Raw genomic sequence first — 22,852 nt, forward strand, 5'->3', positions numbered from 1 at the left:
CTACCGCCTACTGGTGATGGCCAGAGGGGCCGATGGTGCGATATGGCAGCCTCGCCTCTGTCAGTCTGCCCCAGGGCAGCTGTGGCTACAACTGTAGCTACCTCCACCAGTGTGTGAATGTGAGAGTGAATGAATAGTGCTATATAAATGCAATCCATTATTATTATTATTTAGATCTCTGTCCAGAAGAGTGCAGTCTTGGGAACAGCTAAGATACTGCACAGGACCCTCAAGCTCCCGAGCCTCTCGTAGAGGACCCGAGCTTGGAGGACTGACCGCCCGCAGGGGCGAGCGGTCCTAGGTATGTAATACCTGGCAGGTAATGTCCCAGGTATTTAAGCCCTAGTGGGAGTTGTCCCTTAAGAGGGTTGCTGACCCACTGTTGATTATGTGCCTTATCACAAGGTGTGAAAAAAGGAGTAGTGTGGCGGACCATGTCGTTGTTACATACCTCCACAGTAGTTCATTTTCGATAGAAGTTTGGGGTTAAACCATTGCGAAACCTTGCCTCACCCTATCATATGATCCATTGAGATCATTTGACACAAAATGTGAGTGGGGGTTTTGGGACCTGGGAAGGATGTCAAAACTGCATTGAAGGTGGCAGAAAGCTGTTGTCCCTTACGCTCTGTTTGAGGATGGTCGTTCAGAGCGTAAGGGACAACCCCCGCTAGGATTTCAATCCCTGGGACTCTCCACCATTTGGTTTTAGAACTGAAGAAGCTTCTCAGCTAAGAAGTGAAATGTCTTCAAGCATCTTAAAGAAGTCCAGTTGTTTTCTTTCCAAGCTTCTCTTATCTAACCAGAATATTGATGCTTGTCTCCACAGTGTTAAATTTGTGTCACGTTCAGTGTGTGGAATAAGGAGAGAAAGGACCCAAACGCAGGACTCGCCAGCTGGTTTAGAATATGCACACTGCTTAACCCTTTAAGACCTACCATAGAACCAAGTCCGCCAGAGCTTATATTATATTTTTACATGCTGTGGTGCCATTTTTGGGAGCATTTCAAGTTGCTATACATCAATACAACAATTATAGCCCAGATTTTAATAATATGTATTCATTAAGTGCATAGTAATTACATAAATTGCAAAAAAGTGCAATAAACTACAAAAAAACTGAAAATCGTTTTTGCTTTTTTAACATATATTTCTAGTTAGAGAAATTTAAGAGGCTTATCCCTCAAAACTGTAAATACAAAAAAGTTGCACAAAATGGTTTCCCACCACAGGAAATTTATTTTGAGTGTCTTCATAGTTTTATTTTTGAAATACACCAATTTTTATACACTGCAGGAAAAACGAAAATAAATATTATACTGCAAATTTGCAAAAAAGCAGCATATGCATCAAAATCAACTATTTCCAGCAGTGCAATATGAGTCCTAAGCATCCCAGAAACGACACAGAAAGTCATGAAGTCAAGCATAACTTTTAAAAAGAGCAGTATAGGCCCTGAGGCCCTGATGGTAAAAAAGACTATTTCCGCAAAATGACGTCACTTCCGGTTTCGGGCAGGTAATGGCGGACATGCAAAAGTTCGCGCTGACGTCTATTCCAACATAGGAAGTGTTATGAACAGCTGATCGGATCGGCAAAGCGTGTTTCTGGAATATTATGTTTTTGTTGCTGCAAGTGCTTTTTATGCAGTTTTTGCAAAGCTATATGTGGAAGGAAACCGTGACCTAGGACAAGCTGATGGCATAAGATGTAAGTACAACTCCTCCGGTTTCATATGCAAAAAAAATTATTGCGCTAGCTTACGTGGTTGCAGAGCTACCGGGATTTTAAAATAGTTACGTAAAACAGGGCGTGCCCGCTCCGACCGGCTCTAAAGGGTTAATGACTGAACTAAGAGGACTGCACATGACTGAATGAACAGGAAACACACATGAGGAGTTGACGACAATGAAACAAGGAACTGGGAGAAACTGAGGGCTTAAATAGACAGGCTAATGAGGATATACACCTGGGGTAAATATAACTAATGAAATAGAGGAAGTAGATGTCACGAAGTACAAGGTGGACTCACGCGCTGGACTCCGGGGATGATGCACACAAGAGAATTTATTAAAGAACAATGTCCAACGAGTGTATATACACAGATGCGGGGCAGTGCTATGTACAAAAGGTGAGGGGGGCAGGGCTCCGTGGAAAATCCAGGGGAACACGCTCGTCTCTCTCCACACAATCCAAACACGAATCCACTCGCACACCAGGGAAACAGTCCAGGGAATCTGTACACAAAGAAACGCTTGTTAGATTCTAAACACACACTGCACGGGAAAATACTTGCTGGGACGCTCGACTTTCACTGACACGATTCTCACAACGATCCAGCGAAGAACAGCCGTTGCTTCCTGTAAGCAACGGCTCTCTGTCTCTCTGTCTTTCTTTCTGTAAGTCAGAAAGAAAGACAGAGAGAGATAAGGTGTGGGTGGACATTGTGTGCTTACAAACAACTCGATTGGATGGCCAAAATATGTAGATGCAGCGTTCAGTAGATAAAGCCGGGGTGATTGTGGCTCAAGAGTTCGGAAGGTTGCCGGTTCGAGCCCCGGCTCGGACAGTCTCGGTCGTTGTGTCCTTGGGCAAGACACTTCACCCGTTGCTTACTGGTGGTGGTCAGAGGGCCCGGCGGCGCCAGTGTCCAGCAGCCTCGCCTCTGTCAGTGCACCCCATAGTCCAAAAAGGCCCAGATGGACAAGTTCAGGGGGCCGACCCGGAGGCCGACAGCAACGGCGAGGAAACAGTTCCGGGGGCCGACCGTGCGGACGGCAACGAGGAAGCAGGTCCGGGGGCCGACCGTGCGGACGGCAACAGCGGTGCGAATGCAGTCCTGGAGGCCGGCAATGCGGAAGGCAGTGGCGGCGTGCAGGAGGTCGTCCACGCAGAAGGCGGGGGTGGCAACAGAAGTCCGGAGGGCGGTCACGGTGGTGATGATGCCCAACAAGCGGCCTGACAAATGCTCGAAGATGTTGCGGCGGTAGTTTGGGACCTGAAGGTGGCGTGATCCCTGCGGCACCAGGCGAGGCGGAGGCTGGACCAGGCGAGGCAGAAGATGATGAAGCTGAGGCGGAGGCTGGGCCAGGCGAGGCAGAAGATGATGAAGCTGCGGAGGCTGGGCCAGGCGACGCTGATGAAGCTGCGGAGGCTGGACCAGACGAAGATGCGGAGGCTGGGCCAGGCGACGCTGATGCTGCGGAGGCTGGACCAGACGAAGATGATGAAGATGCGGAGGCTGGGCCAGGCGACGCTGATGAGGATGCGGAGGCTGGACCAGGCGACGCTGATGAGGACGCGGAGGCTGGACCAGGCGAGGATGAAGCTGATGGTGACGCTGAAGCTGGACCAGGCGACGGCGTGGGTGAAGCTGAAGCTGATGAGGAGGCTGCTGCAGGCGAGGATAACGAGGCTGCAGCTGGCGACTGGACGGGCTCCTCGGGCCCTCCAGCTGACGAGGCAGGAAGCTGGCTAGGTTCTCCTGAACCTCCAGCTGATGAGTCTTGGGGCTGGAAGGGCTCCTCGGGCCCTCCAGCTGACGAGGCAGGAGGCTGGACGGACCCCTCGGGCCCCCCAGTGAAAACAGTCTCAGAACCAGTGGGCACTGAAGCCCCTGGCACACACAGAGCAGAACCAGCAGGTGCGGGGATCTCTGGCAGGGACAGAGCAGAACCAGCAGGCGCGGGCACCTCTGGCAGGGACAGAGCAGATCCAGCAGGCACAGTGGCCCCTGGCAAACACATAGCAGGCTGCAGCTGCCCAGAGCATTGACTCTGCTCAGGCAGTGACAGCCGGGTGCAGTCCTCAGCTGGGTTCCCAGCCTCCAGGGGTCCAGAGTGGGCTGAGGGCTGAAACTCAGCCTCTGGGGAGGCCCTGTCCCAGTCTCTGAACTAGCCAGTTTTTTAGGACAGATTACATTATCATTAGGTTTGTCTCTCTGCTTAGAACAAATGGATGAAACACAGTTCCTTACAGATCGATTTGACTGAGCTTGTTGTACCGGAGTAGCAAGTGACACGGGATGCAGGGCTAGTGGCTGCTGAACAGGAGGCTGAACTGAGGGTGACTGAAACAATGGTTGGGATGACGACGGTGGTGGAATTGGAGACTGAGCTTGAGGCCGGGCGGCTAACTGAGCTTGAGGCCGGGCGGCTAACTGAGCTTGAGGCTGCAGTTCAAAAGAATAAACAGTCCTGGTATTATCAGAGCTGGTGTTAATTGTCTCTGGGATATATGCCACAGTTTTAGCAGACCCTGGGTTAGCTGACATGGGTTTAACAGGTTCAGAAGAAACAGAAGAACAACAGCCCTTTGCTTTCGCTGAAGTCTTAAAAATGCCAACCTGGGAGAGATCGGTTACCACGAAGGTAGGTAAGCTTTGCGAATTAGCTCCCACTGACACACCCCGAACAACCCCAGAAGAAAAAGTCTCAAAGTTCAAATCGGAGCTGTTATCCTTTTTACTCACCACAGTCGGCCGCTCTGATGTCCCGGGGTCCGACTGTGGCGAGGGGCGTCGACGGCGTGAGTGCCGTTTCCTATTCGAAGGCTGGACCGACGGGCCGGGCAGAACACTCTCCGTCGGGTCAGGAAGTGAAGCATGAGTTGCAGGGTGGGTGGTAGCAAGGGGGAGAAGATGAAGCTCGTTCAGAACAAAATTCTGTGTGAGCGGGTGAAGTGAGCTGAGCAACCAGGGGAGACCAGAAACTAAGCGCTGTAGCCGAACAGCTATGCCTTGGCGGAATTTTCTCCCCTCATGCTCCAGCCATAAGTTAATTAATTTGTCTACCGAGTAAATAATGTCCTCGCCCGAGGAGTCAACCCGCTCCTCGGGCGGGTTGACTGCTGCTGGGTCCATAGTGGTCGGATCGTGGCTCTGTGTTCCCTCTGTCTGTCCATGGTGTTATTGAGTCTGCCTGTCAAGTTCGTGGCTCAAGAGTTGGGAGTTCGCCTTGTAATCGGAAGGTTGCCGGTTCGAGCCCCGGCTTGGACAGTCTCGGTCGTTGTGTCCTTGGGCAAGACACTTCACCCGTTGCCTACTGGTGGTGGTCAGAGGGCCCGGTGGCGCCAGTGTCCGGCAGCCTCGCCTCTGTCAGTGCGCCCCAGGGTGGCTGTGGCTACAATGTAGCTTGCCATCACCAGTGTGTGAATGTGTGCGTGAATGGGTGGATGACTGGATATGTAAAGCGCTTTGGGGTCCTTAGGGACTAGTAAGGCGCTATATAAATGCAGGCCATTTACCATTTACTGTCACGGCTGGCGGGGTGAGCCGTGTGGTGTAGGAGAAAAAGGACCCAAAATGCAGGCAGTGGACTGGTGATGAGAGCGATGATTTATTTACAGAAGAGGAGCGACCGAACAGGCAGTGAGAAAAGACAAATGACTGAAAAAAACCTAGACTGGAAAAACTAAATGACAAACCTAAGCATGAACCAAGAGCTGAGAATGCAGAGAGACGTAGATACACCGAGAAACACAGACGATCCAACGATGAACAGAAGCCAACACACACTATAAATACACGCTAGGTAATGAGGAGATGACATGCAGGGGTGGACACAGCTGACACTAATGGACATGATGAGAAGCAGACCTACAAAGTAAAACCAGAAACACACAGACTGTTTTGCAACAAAAATGCAGGGACCTGAACAGAGCACAGAGGGGAGACACAGCTGGGAGCAATTAGGCTAACGAAACAGGGGAGAGATAAAACTGAACACACTGACATAAGACATTAACTTTCAGAATAAAACAGGAAACTAACAGACACAGAGAACCAGACAGGACACTGAACTTGACAGGCAGACTCAATAACACCATGGACAGACAGAGGGAACACAGAGAAGTGGGAGCAGGCAGGCAAAGAACAGAAACCTAACAAATGGCAAAATCACAACAAAATACACACTCGGAATGAACAAAAGCATAAGGAAACACAAAACACTGAGTCCTCAGCCTCAGGACCATGACAAAGAGTTTCAGGTTTCTTCTCTGTTGTCTCCTGCGAGATGAACACACATTCCTTCAGTAACCCCTCTTGAGGGTAATAATCGTAGAATCATTGGTTTACACATATAAATATCTGAGTATCTTGATTGATGACTCGCTCGTTGTATTTTTACTCAGTTGTATATAGCATTCGTATTCTATTTTTATCTTATTGTATATTTTTATTCTATTTTATTCTACTGTATATAGTATATTATTTTATTCTATTCTGTACAGCTGTGTACTGTATTTATTCTTATTGTATTCTAATTTTTGCGTCATAACTTTTGCACTGTCCACTTCCTGCTGTGACAAAACAAATTTCCCACGTGTGGGACTAATAAAGGTTATCTTATCTTATCTTATCTCACCTTCAAACCACATGTAAAGAAACTCATGAAGAAACTGAAGTTAAAACTGAGATTTTCAAAATAAGTTCTGTTTTTCTTTTAATACAAAGAAGTTGTTGCTACAACATTTTTACATGTGATGGTAAAAAAAAGGTATGAGCATGTACAGCATGAAACATGTGCAGCATTACAGGTTTAGTACCCTTGGCTTGGAGAGAACTGCAGAACAACTGGAAAATGACTGAATTCATTTCATTAAGTGATTTTAATTCAAAACTAGGCCAAGTCCATAACATGCAACTGTCTTTTGACCCAGTGTTTTGTGTTTTCTATTATTGTGATGTTGGTTGTGGTTTTCAAGCTCTTTGGTTCTGTTCTTCCTCAGTTTGGTGTTTAGTCATTCCTGCATATGTGTTCCTCTGTGTAAAGTCTGAGTTTCTCAGTCTGTGTCTTTGCATGTGTCAGTCCCTGTTTTATTTTGAAGGTCAGTGTCTCAGGTTATTGTATTCTGTTTTACTTCCCTCAGTATCGTCAGCTCTGATTTCCCCCAGCTGTGTCTCCCTCCTGTCTCCCAGTCCCTGATTGCCCTGTGTGTATTTAAGCCCTCTATTTTCTACTGTTCGTTGTTGTTTCGTCTGTGTGGTTCCCCTGCATCTCCGTTCGTATCTTAAGGTTTCAGATATGTTTTATGCTTAGATTTCCCTGTTTAGGTTTTGTCAGTTCTGTTCTCGCCACCCTCGCCTTTTGTTGTATGTCATCCTCCTCAATAAAGCTCACTCACACCAGAAGTGTCTGCATCTTGGGTCCTTCAATAATTCCCACACGGCTTGCATCGCAAACCGTGACAGTTTCAAATAGATTGTCATTTTAATTGAATTTTATTTTTATTTTTTTATTTTGCATGTGTTCTGTTGCTGCCTGTGTTTAATTGTATAATTTTTGTAACCGTGCTGCTGCCTATCTTGACCAGATATCCCTTGAAAAAGGGGATCAATGGGATCTTCCTGGTTAAATAAAAAAACACTGAAGAATGGCTCTAAGAGTTTCACTGTTGACAGTTTCAGATCTAGTGTGCCTTTTCTCTCCAACGATGTGAATAAAATCAGCATTAGCTCAGAGTAGGTTAGTTAAGTATAATTCAAGTTTATTATAATCATTTTGCTTTATTATTATTTTTTATTCTGGTTTGCTAAACTGCTTTAATAAAATATCCTGCTATTAAGGTCTAAATTGTGAACATTCAGTTTTTAACTTAATAGTATTAGTTGTAGTGTAAATAGCTCTTAGATGTTACTCCAGCATTTTAAAATATAAGCCTCTTGGGGCCGACTGTCCAGGCCACTAAAATGAACCCTGTAATTAACAGCTAAACTGGTAAATTATCTAGAAGGGAACAGGTGTGGCAGACATAAACTGCACCTGCTCTCAGGACCACCATTTCCATATCAGAGGCAGGAAAGACACCTGGATGGCCTTGCAGCAGTTTGAGCTGGGCGAGTCCTCTCACCCACATTGGTTCCTGTATATGGGTGCTGGCTCTGCAGGGTGACAAATTTTTAACAGTGAAAAATGACTTAAATCATTTTCTGAACAAGCTCTTAAAGTCATTCAGTTTAGTTTTCAGTTGTTATAGATTTGTATTATCCACATGCATTCTGACAAATTAAGAAATTGGTGTGGGGACGTTTGTGTTTTACTTTTAACCCAATCATGATGAAGCTCAGTGTTTAGGTGCTCACCAGTGTTTCTAATATTTTGTCTACTACACATATACAGAGACTAGAATAACTCACCCGGTGTTATGTGTTGTTTAGTACATTGGAATCTGTTTTTTAAGGGTCATAAATAATGCTAATGCTGCATTTTATTAATAATAACAGAATGATGGTGATAAACAGAGTTCATAACTGTATTATTATTGTTGTAGCTCCTCACTTCGACCACTGGAGGGCAGTGAACACAATATACAGTCAACACAAACACCACAGAGCAGTTTCTCTGCTTATCACATGACATCATACATTCTGCATAACTCAGTATTTATTATGGTGGAAGATACGGCATGGTGATATAATATAGCAAAACCAATTTCATTATTTGATCTGATTTGCACAAAATGTTGACATTAAAAATTAACCAAATAATTAAAAAGCATCATAGCATCAATCCAGTAGCTCTTCTCCACAGTACACAGTTTATGAAAAATAAGATCACACTTGTTTCTGTATTAATGTGATGAGGGGAAAACAGTTACTATGTTGTTTCTGCTCTGATGAGAGGAAATGAGTCTTGCTGAGGCATCTGGTACACAGATCAGCTGTACCAGGATGCTGTTCACTGAAATCAGTCAAATTGAAATCAGTGAATGATTCTGTAATTGTTTAAAAAAAATATCAAAGCTTGTTTGCACACTGCAGCTTAAAATGTAACTAGTAGCTACTTTACTTTATAGTAATCACACTGATATGTTCACACCCAGAGCTCTGTTAAACACCCTCTGAGCATCATCAGCAAGCTGGTTAAGGAAATAACTCAGAGTGAAGTAGGTTGTTGTAAAAGAGAGGCTCATTGATGCTGCAGTTACAAATAGGAAAGAATTTCTGGATACTTTCCCTGCTTCCATTAATGCAGCTTTACCTTGAACTGAGATAAACGTTTTCATGAAGAACTCTGCAGGTATTTTAGCCAGTTCTGACTTGATGACAGCACACAAATCATCATATGACACACCTGAGCTGGCAGCAAGTTTCTTCAGAGACTGCTTATCAAGACCAAACCCAGTTACATAATCTGTGACAACTGAAAGCATCATGCTGTAATCAACATTAACAGACAGCTCAGGAACTGGAACAGCTGCTCCAGCTGCAGACAGAGTAGAGTAGTATTTTATTCTGGACTGAAAATCTTTCTTCTTGTTGATAATCTCCTGGTTGATGTTGGACATGGCACGCAGCAGAGCATCACTCTGGTGTGCAGGAAGTTCTCTCTCTAAGGTCTGTTGTAATTCAGAGAATTCATAAATGTGAGGCTCAAAGCTGGACACCAGGAAGACCTGTGGAGACTCAAAACCTTCTTTCTGAAGACCTGTGTTATAAAAGATAAAAAACAAAAAAGGCTCAGAGTTTAACTTTACTAACTTAATAAACAAAGAATGATGTTCACACTTGTTTGCACTGAGGTATAAAGAAGAGAGAATGAAAAAAAAAATTATTTAAACAAATACAAGGTAAGACAGAGTTCTGTGAAGGCTCTCAGTCATCCAGGTCATGGTACTCTAAGGAGCTTGGTAAGAAAAGGGTATGGACTTCTTTAGGTTTCTTGAAGATGTTTCATCTGAGAAGCCTTTTCAGGGCAAATTGATGGAGAGTCCCAGATTGTTATGCCTTATTGGGAATGTCCCTAAGAGGGTCGCTGACCCACTAATTTAGAGAATTCATAATAGTGAGGCTCAAAGCTGCACACCAGGAAAACATGTGAAGACTTGATGTCTACATCTGAGTCCTGTTTTACAGAAAATACATGCTAACATGAGGGGGAAAAAAATCAAACTAAGTTCTGAATATTTTTAAATAGTAAATTCACAAAGTGATATTACTTTGGTAAAAATGATTAGATAAGAAACTCACCTTGAACAGAGTCGTCTCTGATTTTTCTAAGAGTCCCCTCTTTACTGAAGTCTCTCTTTCTTTCCTCATCACGTATGTTGTTGTCGATCTTTGAGCGAACAAAGTAGAACTTTTTCTTCATCTTCTGAATCTCCTTTGCAAGTTTCACGTCATTTTCTCTGAAGCGATCAGCTGAGACGATGATGAAGACGTCAAAGTTCTCAAATCCAACAAGCTCCAGGTACTTCTTAGCTGGAAACTTGGTGGTGCCGATTCCAGGAAGATCCCATAAAGTAACATTGGGATAGTTTGGATGGAGGTACTCTGTGACCTCTGAGGTGGTTTCCACAACACCAGTGGGTGCAGCGCCCTCATCTTCATCACCAATGCTCTTTATGCCTCTTAAGGCACTAACAAAGGTGGATTTACCAGATTTAGATTCTCCTGTGATGGCGATTTTTAGTGGAATATTATTTGGTTCTTTTGAATATCTTTGAATCTTTTCTACTGCTGCAGCAGTGTCATTGGTCAGATCATGTTTAACTGAAGCAAGTACAGCCCCCATGTGGACCCTTAAATAAAAGAAAAAGCAGTTAGAATCACTGCACTCTCATCTCTGAATACAGATGATATCATAAATCCTTCATCACCATATAATCTTGAAAATTTCTTCGTCTTTGTTTCCAGCTGCTCTGTCACATTTTCAGACTCACAGGCAAAGAAAGTATGAAACAAATCAAACATGACACTCTGAATTTAAACAGCTGATCTTTGATTTCTTCCAGAAACTGATCAGTGGAGCAGAAACTCAGTCCTAACTCAGACTTTATATTTAAATGGAGACCAGAGAGCATGGGACCATGAATCTGTGCGTTTGACCTGATACATGTGGTTACCCCAGTGTGTATGGATTGCAAGGAGTGACAAAATTAATTAAATACGCCTTTATGTTTCATTAACATATTAAATTTGGAATTAATTCATTATTTAAATTTATTTAATGAATTAAATGCTCATTCATGTCATTTAAAACATTTAAATTATTTATTTCCAATGTTATTTAATGAATTTAATTATATACATTTAATTTTATAATGATTAATTATTGAAACATTTAATTATTTATTTTTTCACATTTTAATTAATTACTGACACATTTAATTAACTATTTAATTTAATACACCACTCCTGGCCCTCCATACAGGTGAGCCTCCTGATGTGATGGAAAGGTACTTTATGCATACTGTGACCCCCCAGGGAGCTGACCAGAAATCTGAAGATTTTCACTTGATTAATAAATAGTTTCAAGTTATTTCAAAAGAAACAATGTTTGATATGACACTAGGGTTTCCAACTGTCCCGTCGTTTTAACCGGGACATCCTGTAAAATGAGCAAAACTGGTTCGTCATATATGTGACCAATTGTCACAGTGCATATTTACACTATGCTGAGCTGGTTGTGCATTGTGCTTCTGGTATGCCAGTGTGTCCCTTATTTAATAATTTAACAGTTGGAAATCCTATGTGTGCAGGGTCAGTCCAAGGACAATCAGTTAGTGCTTATTACTTGTGTTTCTCTACACATTTATAAACATTACTACAAACGCGCAAGATTTTGCTACAGTAATAAGAGCCCCATGGTTAGCGTCACTCTCATTGTTGTGTGAAAAGCTTCATATTCATCCTTCAGGTGCATCTAGATCCGTAACAGGTGTGCAGGTGTTTTCTTTGACCGATCGCGGAAGTCGTCCATGTAGAGTCGAGTATGACTGCAGAGATTCACAGCTCACAAACTCAAAAACCAAAACAAAGAAACCCAACAAAAACTGTAGCACCGATGTGTTCAGATTAAGGAAAGGTGAAAAAAAACACCACAGGCTGAAATTTGAGTGAATTTAATTTTGCAGACAGAAAGTTTGATACAGTGGTGGAGGTTTACCTGCGTGTGACGATGGTGGAGCGATGATGAGTGCAGTATGCAGCAGTAGTGCAGCCTTGTATTCGTGGTGGGCGGAGTCATCCAAACGTCGATCGTACCAGTGCCAACGCTCGTATTGGTATCGGATCGATAGTAACACGATAGGACTGTTTATCTCCTGTAAACTCACTTCTTTGCTCCCGGAAGCATGCCTGTGGAAACGCCTCCTCTCAAGCAGGACCGCAGTCAAGCCAGCCGCCTCTTTTCAGCCGCATTAAGTTTTTTGCGCTTCCACACCGCCCTTTACGGCAGCGCCTTTTCTCCTTATTTCCCGATCAAAAGCATAGACCCGCGCACAAGTACACGCGCGCGCGCACTCACACATGCACGCCCTCGCGTACAACGCTTTGGGACAGCCCAATACAGCCATCGGGAAAGTCTGGTTGCATTTTCAAAAATTCATTAAAAATCAGTCTTGGTAGTTGATGTCCAACTTTCAACACAATCCTCCTCCTGGACACCTACTGTACCTCTGTGCCAAGTTTCATCTCAATCCGCTGCATCAATAATTGTTTAATATTAATGGATCAAAAATGCTGCTGAGAGAGTCATGACAGGGACTATAAAGAGACAGCATATTTCAACCATATTTTCTTGTCTTCACCAGGGGCGATTTTAGCCCATTTTGGGGGTGCTTTGAATCATTTTGGGGGTGCTGAAGCAAAAAACCTGTGTTTTCCTGGTTAATAGTTTGTTCTTAGGTTTAGTTCAGTGTCTAGTCTGTGGTGGTTATACTTCCTGTTTTACTTTGAAGGTCCGTGTCTCATATTATTGTGTCCAGTGTTACTCTCCCCTGTATTGTCATTATGTTTCATTTGAGTCAGCTGTGTCCTCATGTGTCGCCACTTCTCCTGATCACCTCGTGTGTATTTAAGTCCTCAGTCTTCCTGTGTTCAGCGTTGTGTCATCTGTGTTTCCTCCTTTCATGCATTCATAGTTATCATAGTTCCTCTGTATTGTCTCTGTTGGCTCACTTTTCTCAGTTTTTCCCAGTGTAGGTTTTCAGTTAGCTCTCTCCCATGTTTGCCTTCGTTTGAGTTGTATTTATGTTTCAGCCACAATAAAAGCTCGCTTTTGGTTTGCAACTCAAGTTCCGTCTCCTCGCCTCTGTCTGCTCCTGCGTCCACCTCCACTCGGTCTGCCCCACTGACAGGGACAGGATAACACGCAACATGTTTTTAAAACTTTAAGCACTTATCTCCAAAAGTTGATTCTGGACGTAGCGTTTTGTGGGAGAAACGTTTCATCATCATCCAGGTGACGTCTTCAGTCTCAGCTGACTGCAGGTTTCAATCTTATAAACAGTACATTTGCATAATGACTGAAACCAGCCCACTGAAGGAACAATGGGCTGTGAGGTCAGTTCCTTAATCTTAATCCAATTTGATAGTTAAGATCATCCACTCAGCAAACAGATAATTTAAAATTCAGCCAATCTGCACAAATTTGCTTTTTGAACAGGTTTGTGCCTACCTTTAAATCTCTTTAGACCGGTCTTCTGTTCGCCTCATATCAGATCCAACCTTCGGCCACATTTGTTCTTTCTGTCACACGAAGAACCGGGCGGAAACACCAAATATTAACCCCGATTCTTTTGTCCCCATGATAGAACAGAGAAAACCGACTCATAGTGTGTTAAAACATTTATATTTCTTTTTATTCTATCATCTTCCGGAAGAGAGAGACCCCTGCACAGCTCAAATGCCAGTTGTAGATCTCTAGCATTAGAAGCCAAAATGTGTATCATATAGGTGTTATTTTGGTCCTTTACACAACTCCTCCTGACCTGACTTGGGGGGGGGGGGGGGTGTGTGTGTGTGTGTGTGCGTGTGTGTGTGTGTGTGTGACGTAGTTCTGCTTTTTCTGTCTGGTTTCCTGTTCTTAATATATTGCCTCTGCAGCTCTGCACTTCCTGCATATTAGTCTGGCTGAGCACTTGGTTTATGAGTCAAAGCTGGCCTTTCTTTATACAGGCCTTTATTATTAAAGTACATAAAACAATATAATCAGAAAATAAGCACTAAGAATATATATTTATTCTTTAACAGCTCCCCCTTTTTAACTCATAAAATTTTATGAGTTAACCTAATTAACTGACTCCCTCATTAACCTTAACTTAGATCTACTGCTCCTAAAATGCCTCAGTCCACTGCAGGCAGATGGTGATAAGGAACTGCAGGAGGAACTATCATGGAAGACCAGGCTCCAAAATGGATGGAAAATAGAAGAAGTGGCTAACGTCAAGTAAAAAGACAGCACAGATTTTCTGATCCACAGAGGCAGGAGTCTACCAAGGCACCAGGACCAAAGATGCAAAGGTGCCCTGGAGACTATCCAGGACAAATAAACAGGATGTAAAATGCAAGCTAGGACAGCATACACTGAGAGGCACCACCAAGTGGCTGGGATAGTGTAGAAGAACATCTGTGTCACATATGGACTGGGAGCACCCAAGTGCTGATGGGAGACTCAACAAAGGTGGATGAGGACAACAGGGCTGAGCACCTCTGGGGCTTCTAGTTCCACACAAACAAGCAGGTGCTGCAGAACCAACCAGACAAAAGGCAAATGCTAACAAACGGCAGTGGCTGTGAGTCCTAGAAACACAAGCAGGGAAATCAAAGCAGGAATGAAGCTCAAAAAGGCTAAAACTCATTATATCCTAATAGTAAATACAAACAGAACTGTAGAGGCCTGCTGGGAAATCAGGAAGTTCTATCAGAAATAACAAAGTCCTTAAAATGAGGATGCAGTAATTATTTTCACCTGCTGAAACAGATTTTCTAATTGTGTTTTCTTCGGGTATCTGTTAGTGTCCAATAATACTGCAATATAGTGTCTGAGAAGATGTGCCTGATACAGCAAACACTCACGTATTCATTCATTATATCAGTGAGATAAGCCATGGAAATGTGAGCCTGAAGCTCTCTCAACACTCAGACTTACAACTCTAATGTTAAAGGTTATTTAACTGCTGTTTCAGTCGAATCATTTCATTTGTCATATCATCTAATGACTACGATCATTTCAAATCCAGCTGATAAAAGTAATAAATCTGTGAGAAGAATTAAAGAATCAATGGACAGAAGCCATATGGAAAAAGACGTTCATGGTTATAGAATAATATTCTATTAAATACTGATGTCATCAGAGAGTGTAGCTCTCATAGATTTACACGTATTATTGTCCTGAGAGGCATTAATATATGTGAGCAGATATGAAAGAGTGACGGATCAGAGCACATATGCAGTAAAAGATCCGTCCAAATATTTTTTGCCTTAATGAAATATTATTGTCATGGGATACAAACATTATACGATACGTGCACTTATTTAAAAGTTCCTTCACAGTTCTCTCCTGCAGAAGGAGCAGTGTGTAAAGACTTTGTGCTCTGCTGTGAATACAAGTGTGATCTATACTTAAATCAGCTGGTTTACAGTCAGTGCTGTGACCCACACAAAGACACATTGCCTGGTTTGATCACTGGTTCAGGTCATAATCTAGAATATGAAAAACATAAACATTTCTTTACTCAGCAGCGTGTAGAGAAACACAAACAAATGAGAAGGTCATTTGTTTGAGCAATGATCAGCTGATCCCTGCTCAAACAAATGACCACAGCTCTGTGGTCAAACCAGTTTCACCGCTGTTTTCAGAGGGCGTGGTTAGAGATATTTACCCTCCACCAGCTCATCTATCATCAGACTAACTGCTTCATGCAGAACTTTTCATCACTCCAACAGCTCAGCACGCAGGTAAACCTTTGATTAAATGAGTTCTGTCTATAAAGTTCAATTCACTCAAATTCCAACCAGTGAACCTCTTCAGTCACCTGTTCTTTACCTTTTGCATGCTGGTGTTACGTTGTTGGTGTTTCTTAGTTTTGCCCTTTCTGTCTTTCGAGCAGCAGCTCTCCAGTCATACTTCTCTCTGTAAAGACTTGTTTATGTTCTGTGAGTGAGCCAAGTGGAAATGTATGTGTGTTTTCAAGACTTTAATTTTTGCAAGCAGCAGGTGAATCAGAGCACAGAGCCAAAGACTCAAAAATTGTTTGTTCTTTTTAGATCATTTTCTAAGCACAGTCATTATTGAATCCTTATTCATAGCTAATTTAAACACTTACTGATTCTCCTTAGACTGACTCTAATGCCAAAGAAATCAAAGATTAGCTGCTTAAATTCTGAGTTTTATGTTTGATCGGTTTGATAATTTCTTTGTCTTGAGTCTGACAATGTGAAAAAACTTTCAAGATTATTTGATGATGCTGGATTTTTATAGTCTGTATTCAGAGATGAGAGTGCAGTGATTATAACAACTTTTCCTTTTATTTAAGAGTCCACATAGAGCCTTTATCTGCTTCAGTTAGAAAGGATCTGATGAACAATGAGCGAGCGAGAAGAAACATGTGATATTTCACTACATATTGCCATCACAGGAGAATCTGGTTCTGGTAAATCGACATTTGTTAACGCTGTCAGAGGATTACGTAATGGAGATGGAGGGGCCGCTCCTACTGGTGTTGTAGAACACTCAAAGGAACCTATGCCATACTTCCATCCAGGCTATCCCAATGTCACTTTCTGGGATCTTCCTGGTGTTGGCACCATGAAGTATCCAGCTCATAAGTACCTAGAATATGTTGAATTTGAGACTTATGACTTCTTTATCATCGTCTCAGACACTGGTTGCAGAGAAAATGATGTGAAACTCGCTCAGGAGATTCAGAAGATGAAAAAAAAGTGCTACTTTGTTCGCTCAAAGATTGACAACTTTATGCGTGATGAGAGAAGAAATGAAGACTTCAGTGCAGAGAGGAGTCTTACAAAAATGAGGGAAAACTGTGTTCAAGGTGAGTTTCTGTTTTGTTAAGAAAACACTTTATTATCCGAAAGTTGGGACTTATTTACTTTAACTGTGAAAGATGTGGTTTCTTTATATTTCTTTATCACGCAGTTCTGCGAGAACAAGGCATCGAGTCTCTACAGGTCTTCCTGGTGTCCAGCTTTGAGCCAAACCTTTACGACTTCTCTCTCATACAGCAGACCTTAGACAGAGACCTTCCTAAAAACAAGAGGGACACTCTGCTGTTCATCATGCCCAACATCAAGCCAGAGATCATCATCAAGAAGAAAAAAGCTTTTCAGTCCAGAATAAAATACTGGGCTGGTTTGTCTGGAACTGTAGCAGCTGTTCCAGTTCCTGGCCTTTCTGTTGCTGTTGATATTGGGTTGATGGTTAGAGTTGTTAAAAGTTATGTAACTGATTTCAGTATTGATAAGTCATCACTGGAAAAACTTGCTGAGAGAACAGATGTGCTGTATGCTAATCTTTGTGCTGTTGTCAGGTCACCACTGGCTGGAGTAGAAATAACTCGAGAGCTCCTCACGAGGGTGTTGACCCAACTAGCATGCATAGCTGTATTTATGACAGCAGAAGAAGGTGTTAGATGGATTCCAGTAGTCGGACTTGTAGCATCAGCCGGTCTGTCTTTTGTTGTAACCTACAAAGCTCTGAATTCTTTCCTCGACACACTTGCTGATGATGCTCAGAGGGTTTTTGAGAAGGCTCTGGGTCTGAACTAGTAAGTAAATGATAATGTGATCCTGTGTTCAGTCTACAGCAGATCTCATTTTCTCTGGTCAAAGCAACAAGAACAGAGTAATTCTTCACAGCTTCATGCTCTCAAACTTTCCTCCTCATCTGTGCCACAGAGGGACTGGAAACCCCCAAGTACCCAAAGGGAGACACAGATGGGTGGTTGAGGACAACAGGGTTATATATAAGACCTCTAGTTCCAGCCCACTATATCAGAATTGTAATCAAAACTAAAGGAATTGTGGACACGTTCCACCCTGTGGATCCTTCCTTTACTTTCTCTTTCTTTCTCCTTAAAATGACGATGCTGTAATTAGAAAACCTGCTCCAGTGAGTGAAGCTACTTGTGTGAGAAGTTTTCTTGTGGTTTCTGTTAGTGTCCAAAAATACTGTAATTTAGACTCTAATAAAACTCTAATGTTAAAGGTTATTTAACTGCCGTTTCAGTTTAATCATTTAATTTTTAATATCATCTACTGACTATGATCATTTCAAATCCAGTAAACTGATTAAGGTAATAAATGTGTGAGAATAATTAAACAACCAATGGTGGTGGAGTGAATTTACAAACCATTCAGGAACAGAAGCAGTAAAACCATGAAAACACCTCCATACACACAAAACTGTATTACTGGAAAACTGGACATAAAAGTGTCAAAAGTACAAATAAGTATTCTGAGAAAAAACTTTCCCCATCATTTCTTATGGCTTAATATTAGTTCTGCAAATGCACAATGGCTGAATTAAAAGGCTTGTTAGCAGGATGTGACATGATTAACTGCCAATATCTGGACAACAGACATGACCAACTTCCTCGTTTCACTGTCACATGATCAGTAGTTACAGGCCAGGTGTGGCACTCTCTGGAATGGTTCCAACATGGAGAGCAGCACACCTGGAGGGAAAGGTGGAGCAGATTAGGTTCCAGATTAGAGCTCAACAGGTATGAAATCTGACCTTGGCCAGTTGATGAGCCGTTTTGGTGACAGCTTATCCTGATAGTCGATGTTGAGTGAATCCAGATTATTGAAAGAGATCCTGGCTTTATTTAACTCGCTCACAGAGCAGGTTTGCATTAAATATCATGTTTTCAGTTTGGTCTGAGATTGTTGGACACAAGGAGTCCTGAAGGGTGTGACTATGAAGTTCAACACAGCCACACGTCCTTTGTGTTAGCTGGCTCCCAACCAGGTATGCAACATTATTACTATGGAGATTTAGCCAGATGCAAAGAGAGACACTTTGGTGACACATTGTCAGGTCTGCAGCTTGAAATTATTAGGGAAAAATGTTAAATGGATGAAAAATATAAAAGATTGTGCTGCTGATTTTTGATGTGATGTAAACCAAATATTTGAGAAAGAATAACACATGAAAATGATCCTTCCTATCTTCATCACAGCTGTTGTGGCTGGCCTCAAAGAAATCAAAACAGATCTGATGGCTCCGGTTTGTTCATCCTGTCTTCCTTCTCTCACCCCAACCAATCACAGCAGATGGCCCCGCCCCTCCCTGAGCCTGGTTCTGCCGGAGGTTTCTTCCTGTTAAAAGGGAGTTTTTCCTTCCCACTGTCGCCAAAGTGCTGCTCATAGGGGTCATATGATTGTTGGGTTTTTCTCTGTTTGTATTAACAATCTACTGTGCAATATAAAGCACCTTGAGGCGACTGTTGATGTAATTTGGCACTATATAAATAAAAGTGAATTGAATTTAATTGAATTGAACCTGAGGCACTGGTATGGGTAAAGGGAAAGGCACCTATACCAGCAGGTGCTACGAATTCCTACAGGTGTTCCAAACTCAGTTGGTAGTATCTGAAAATATTCAGGTTTGTGTATTTAAAATATCATAAGTTTATTTGGCTCACTGCAGTCCAGTTTGTGGTAGAAACAAAGTGTTTATTCTCAGAGTACCAGTTACAGGAAGCACAGAGATGTCATACCCCTCACTACCCACATTACACAAACAATATTTCCACTTCATGTGCCTGAGTGAGCACGTGTTGTATATACATAAATATTACAAGGCACAATACATGACCCTATGACTTTATGTTCGTGTTTCAGTTGTCCTTCAGTATTTTCTCCTGTTCACTGCGTAAATCCACCTTGCAGTCCATTGGTAGATTGATTGTGATAAAAATTGTTGTCATTGTTGTACTTAAAACTGTAAACCTTGTCCTGAACTGCATATTCAGATATTTTTCTGTCCATCCCCCACATCTAGGATGGTGGGGCATGCAATTAGTTATAGTGTTTAAGTGCAGGCACATTCTATGTAAGGTTCTGGTTTCCTTATTTGGTAAAGAATGTAATTCCTGCCATTTATGGGCTCACCTGCGCTTGTATAAGGTGGACCGTTAAAGAAGTTGAGCCATATACGTGGGTGAGGGGAGATGACCCCTTTGTGATCAGCAGGAAGTCACACACACACACACACACACACACACACACACACACACACACACACACACACAAGCTGCAAGGGGACACTGTTTTTTTGAAGTTGGCTGGGATCAGGTGAAGAGCTTTCAGCGCCAAGATGCTGATCCAACCGGCTTCCCTCCAAGTTTGAAACCGATCGAGCTCTGTCTTGTATCGCTCATGGGGATAAGTCTCTGAATCAGCAGGGCCTACGAGTGCAGACCTAACATCCATCTTCTCCTCTTTTCTGTCTCATCATTTCTCTTATTCTGCTGCTGTTTGCGGCTACAACTGATGCTCTTCACTGACATCACAAACAGTTAGTTTTACATGCTTCCTTTAGGCAGTATTATTGGAAGGCTCACAAGGCATTTGTAGTATTATGCAGATGACACCCAGCTCTATCTGTCCATGAAGCCAGATAACAGACACCAATGAGTTAAACTGCAGGAATGTCTTAAAGACATAAAGACCTGGATGGTCGCTAACTTTCTGCTTCTTAATTCAGATCAAACTGAGGTTATTGTACTCGGCCCTGAAAATCTTAAAAATATGGTATCTAAGCAGATTCTTCCTCTGGATGGCATTACCTTGGCCTCCAGTAACGCTGTGAGGAACCTTGGAGTCATTTTTGACCAGGACATGTCCTTCAATGCACATATTAAACAAATATGTAAGACTGCTTTCTTCCATTTGTGCAACATCTCTAAAGTTAGAAATATCCTGTCTCAGAGTGACGCTGAAAAACTAGTTCAAGGTCAAGCTTATTCATATATATTTCCAAACTGTCCATGCTGCACAAAGTGCTTAACAATGTAAAATGCCACTAAAATAAATAAAATGCACAACAAAGATGGAGTAAAATATAGAAAAACAAATAAATAAAATAAGTCATGTATGACTACATTATCGTAGTATTAGCTATTTAGTTGTATTAATGATTTTAAGGCATTATATTCATTATTCAGTTAAGTAGGTCATAGGTCAAGTTGCTAAACATTCACACATAGAGCACATAGAACTGGGAGAATAGGTCAGAGGTGCATGTGAGAAGCAGAGACGACAGAGCTGCCGTTAGTGGGATAAGGAGTTGGTAAGCCAAAGCAAGGAGAACATAGTGTGCGAAGAAGTGGGCAGAAAGGACACGAGATAGGGAGGCAGGAGATAGAGAGGGCATTAGCAGGCATCTAGTTTTGAGAGACAAAGGTTGTTGATTTCTATGTATCAATATGTGCTTCTGGGACTGCCCCAGCGGATTTTGATGTTGGATGCTAAGCTGTTAAAATCCCCATGTACATGTAATAAAATTAATTGATTGTTTATTTTGAGAAAAAACAGGAATGGAATATTACAGTGTTTTGTGATGCATTATTCTGCTGATTTATACAGAAATAGTGTTTGCAGAGAATCATGGCCTTGCTTTTCTGATTACAAAGAGAACAGAATATACTGCACGGGAAATTTCGAGTTACTTTTCACCAAATTTCGAGTTAGCTCTGCCAATCAGTAATCTACGTGAATTAGGTCACTTTCTTGTTACCTGGAAGCATATGGCGCAGAGTAACGTGCACTCAAAACCGTATCGCAACAAATTGGCGCTTTCGTGAGTACGTTTCTGATAGTAACACCATGTGATTCAGCTAATAAGACAAGGATTTCATCAGTTTTGAAGCCACGCTGAAAATACTCAGCAATCTGTGCATTCATGACTGGATATAATACCGGTAGCTTAGCCGTAGCGTTTGTAGCTGAGGGCTTCAGCTTCCGGGTAACAAGGAAATGACGTCATTCACATACATTATTGATTGGCAGCACTAACTCGTTGCTTTTCTCAAAATTTTGAGAAAATAACTTGAAATTTCTAGTTATGGATCCTTTTTCTTTTTTCTAAGTGGTGGAAACGGGCTTCCATACAAGTCCTTGTAACACTCACAATGGTGTCTCTTTAATGTAACATAAGTCGAGGGTTTATGATGTCATTAGTGTGTGCCACTGCCAGAGATGGGCAGTAACACGTTACTTCAACACTGGATAATACAGTATATCGAGTGCGGAGAGAGTATGCCCGTGCAGCGTTTAAAGCGTGGAAGTACTGACCTTACTTTGAGTTTGATTCCGTTAAAAAGTGACAAAAACATTTGTGTCCGTTGTTCACTGCGTGGGACGAAAACTTCTTTTTACAGCGACAAAACCCCTAAACCTCCGAGTCTGCTACCACGTAATGGGAAATTCACAGAGAAACTTGCGGATTCTTCCACCACTGCAGCACACCTGCACCAGGGCAAACCTCCGCCTGCCCCACTCCTGCTTTACAGGTGAAAATAGAGCAACAGGACCGCTGAGTCTTTGATTTTATTTATTTTCTGCTGTGTTTTACTTGCATCTATTTAAAAGAGTGAGTGTAAACACAAAAAACAATTTTATTTTATGTGCTGGAATATGCAGAAAATAGGTTTAAATGTTAAACGTTTCCATTTGATTGCATTTTTATGATGGATTATGCAGAAAAAGTAGAATGAAAGATCTATCGCTTTATCACATATTCAGGTTGTAAATCATGTTTTTAAAAAGTAACTAAGTAACTGAGTAATTACTTTTGAAAATAAGTAATCAGTAATTAGTTACTGATTACTTTTTTCAAGTAAGTTGACCAACACTGGCCACTGCCCTCTCTGTGAGTTATGGGAGCAATGTACTTGCACGCGAATACATGGAGAGAGACAGACTTTATATGATTTACCTCTCCAGAAACCTTTGTAACGTTATGAACACTGTATGTCATGTTTGATAAGCAGCAGCCGTTCAACCGGGCCTCGTATGGTTGATGAAGAGAATGTGCATTAAAGGACATGTTGTGGAATTCCCAGTACCAGTGTGATCGTGTATTCTTCCTACTATCCTGCTAA

At 42.3% G+C, this 22,852-nt stretch overlaps 2 protein-coding genes across 2 annotated transcripts; one reads left to right on the forward strand and one right to left on the reverse strand.

Annotated features, from left to right (window-relative positions):
• Positions 1-8,338: 8,338 nt before the first annotated feature.
• On the reverse strand, positions 8,339-12,012 carry LOC146551764 (interferon-gamma-inducible GTPase 10-like). The gene is made up of 3 exons (XM_085257936.1): positions 11,890-12,012; positions 9,972-10,522; positions 8,339-9,429 (listed from the first exon to the last, which is right to left on the reverse strand). The coding sequence occupies exons 2-3, from the start codon at positions 10,513-10,515 to the stop codon at positions 8,801-8,803; spliced, it is 1,173 nt and encodes a 390-aa protein (XP_085114062.1). The 5' UTR covers positions 10,516-10,522; positions 11,890-12,012; the 3' UTR covers positions 8,339-8,800.
• Positions 12,013-15,653: 3,641 nt separating this feature from the next.
• LOC146551765 (interferon-inducible GTPase 5-like) lies at positions 15,654-17,955 on the forward strand. The gene is made up of 3 exons (XM_085257940.1): positions 15,654-15,683; positions 16,607-16,777; positions 16,882-17,955. Exons 2-3 carry the CDS (start codon positions 16,657-16,659, stop codon positions 17,508-17,510), a joined length of 750 nt encoding a protein of 249 aa, XP_085114066.1. The 5' UTR covers positions 15,654-15,683; positions 16,607-16,656; the 3' UTR covers positions 17,511-17,955.
• The last annotated feature ends 4,897 nt before the right edge of the window (positions 17,956-22,852 follow it).

The sequence above is a fragment of the Mchenga conophoros genome, linkage group LG19 (assembly GCF_057382185.1).
Source record: "Mchenga conophoros isolate Kocher_MC1m ecotype Shallow Benthic linkage group LG19, M_conophoros_male_GT1.1, whole genome shotgun sequence".
NCBI classification, from domain to species: domain Eukaryota; kingdom Metazoa; phylum Chordata; class Actinopteri; order Cichliformes; family Cichlidae; genus Mchenga; species Mchenga conophoros.

Excerpts from the sequence above, each read along its gene's own strand:
- LOC146551764 (XM_085257936.1), bottom strand. The coding sequence starts at position 10,515 with ATGGGGGCTGTACTTGCTTCAGTTAAACATGATCTGACCAATGACACT. Across the intron at positions 9,430-9,971 it reads CAGAGACGACTCTGTTCAAG|GTCTTCAGAAAGAAGGTTTT; the intron begins GTGAGTTTCTTA and ends TTTATAACACAG.
- LOC146551765 (XM_085257940.1), top strand. The coding sequence starts at position 16,657 with ATGAAAAAAAAGTGCTACTTTGTTCGCTCAAAGATTGACAACTTTATG. Across the intron at positions 16,778-16,881 it reads GAGGGAAAACTGTGTTCAAG|TTCTGCGAGAACAAGGCATC; the intron begins GTGAGTTTCTGT and ends TTTATCACGCAG.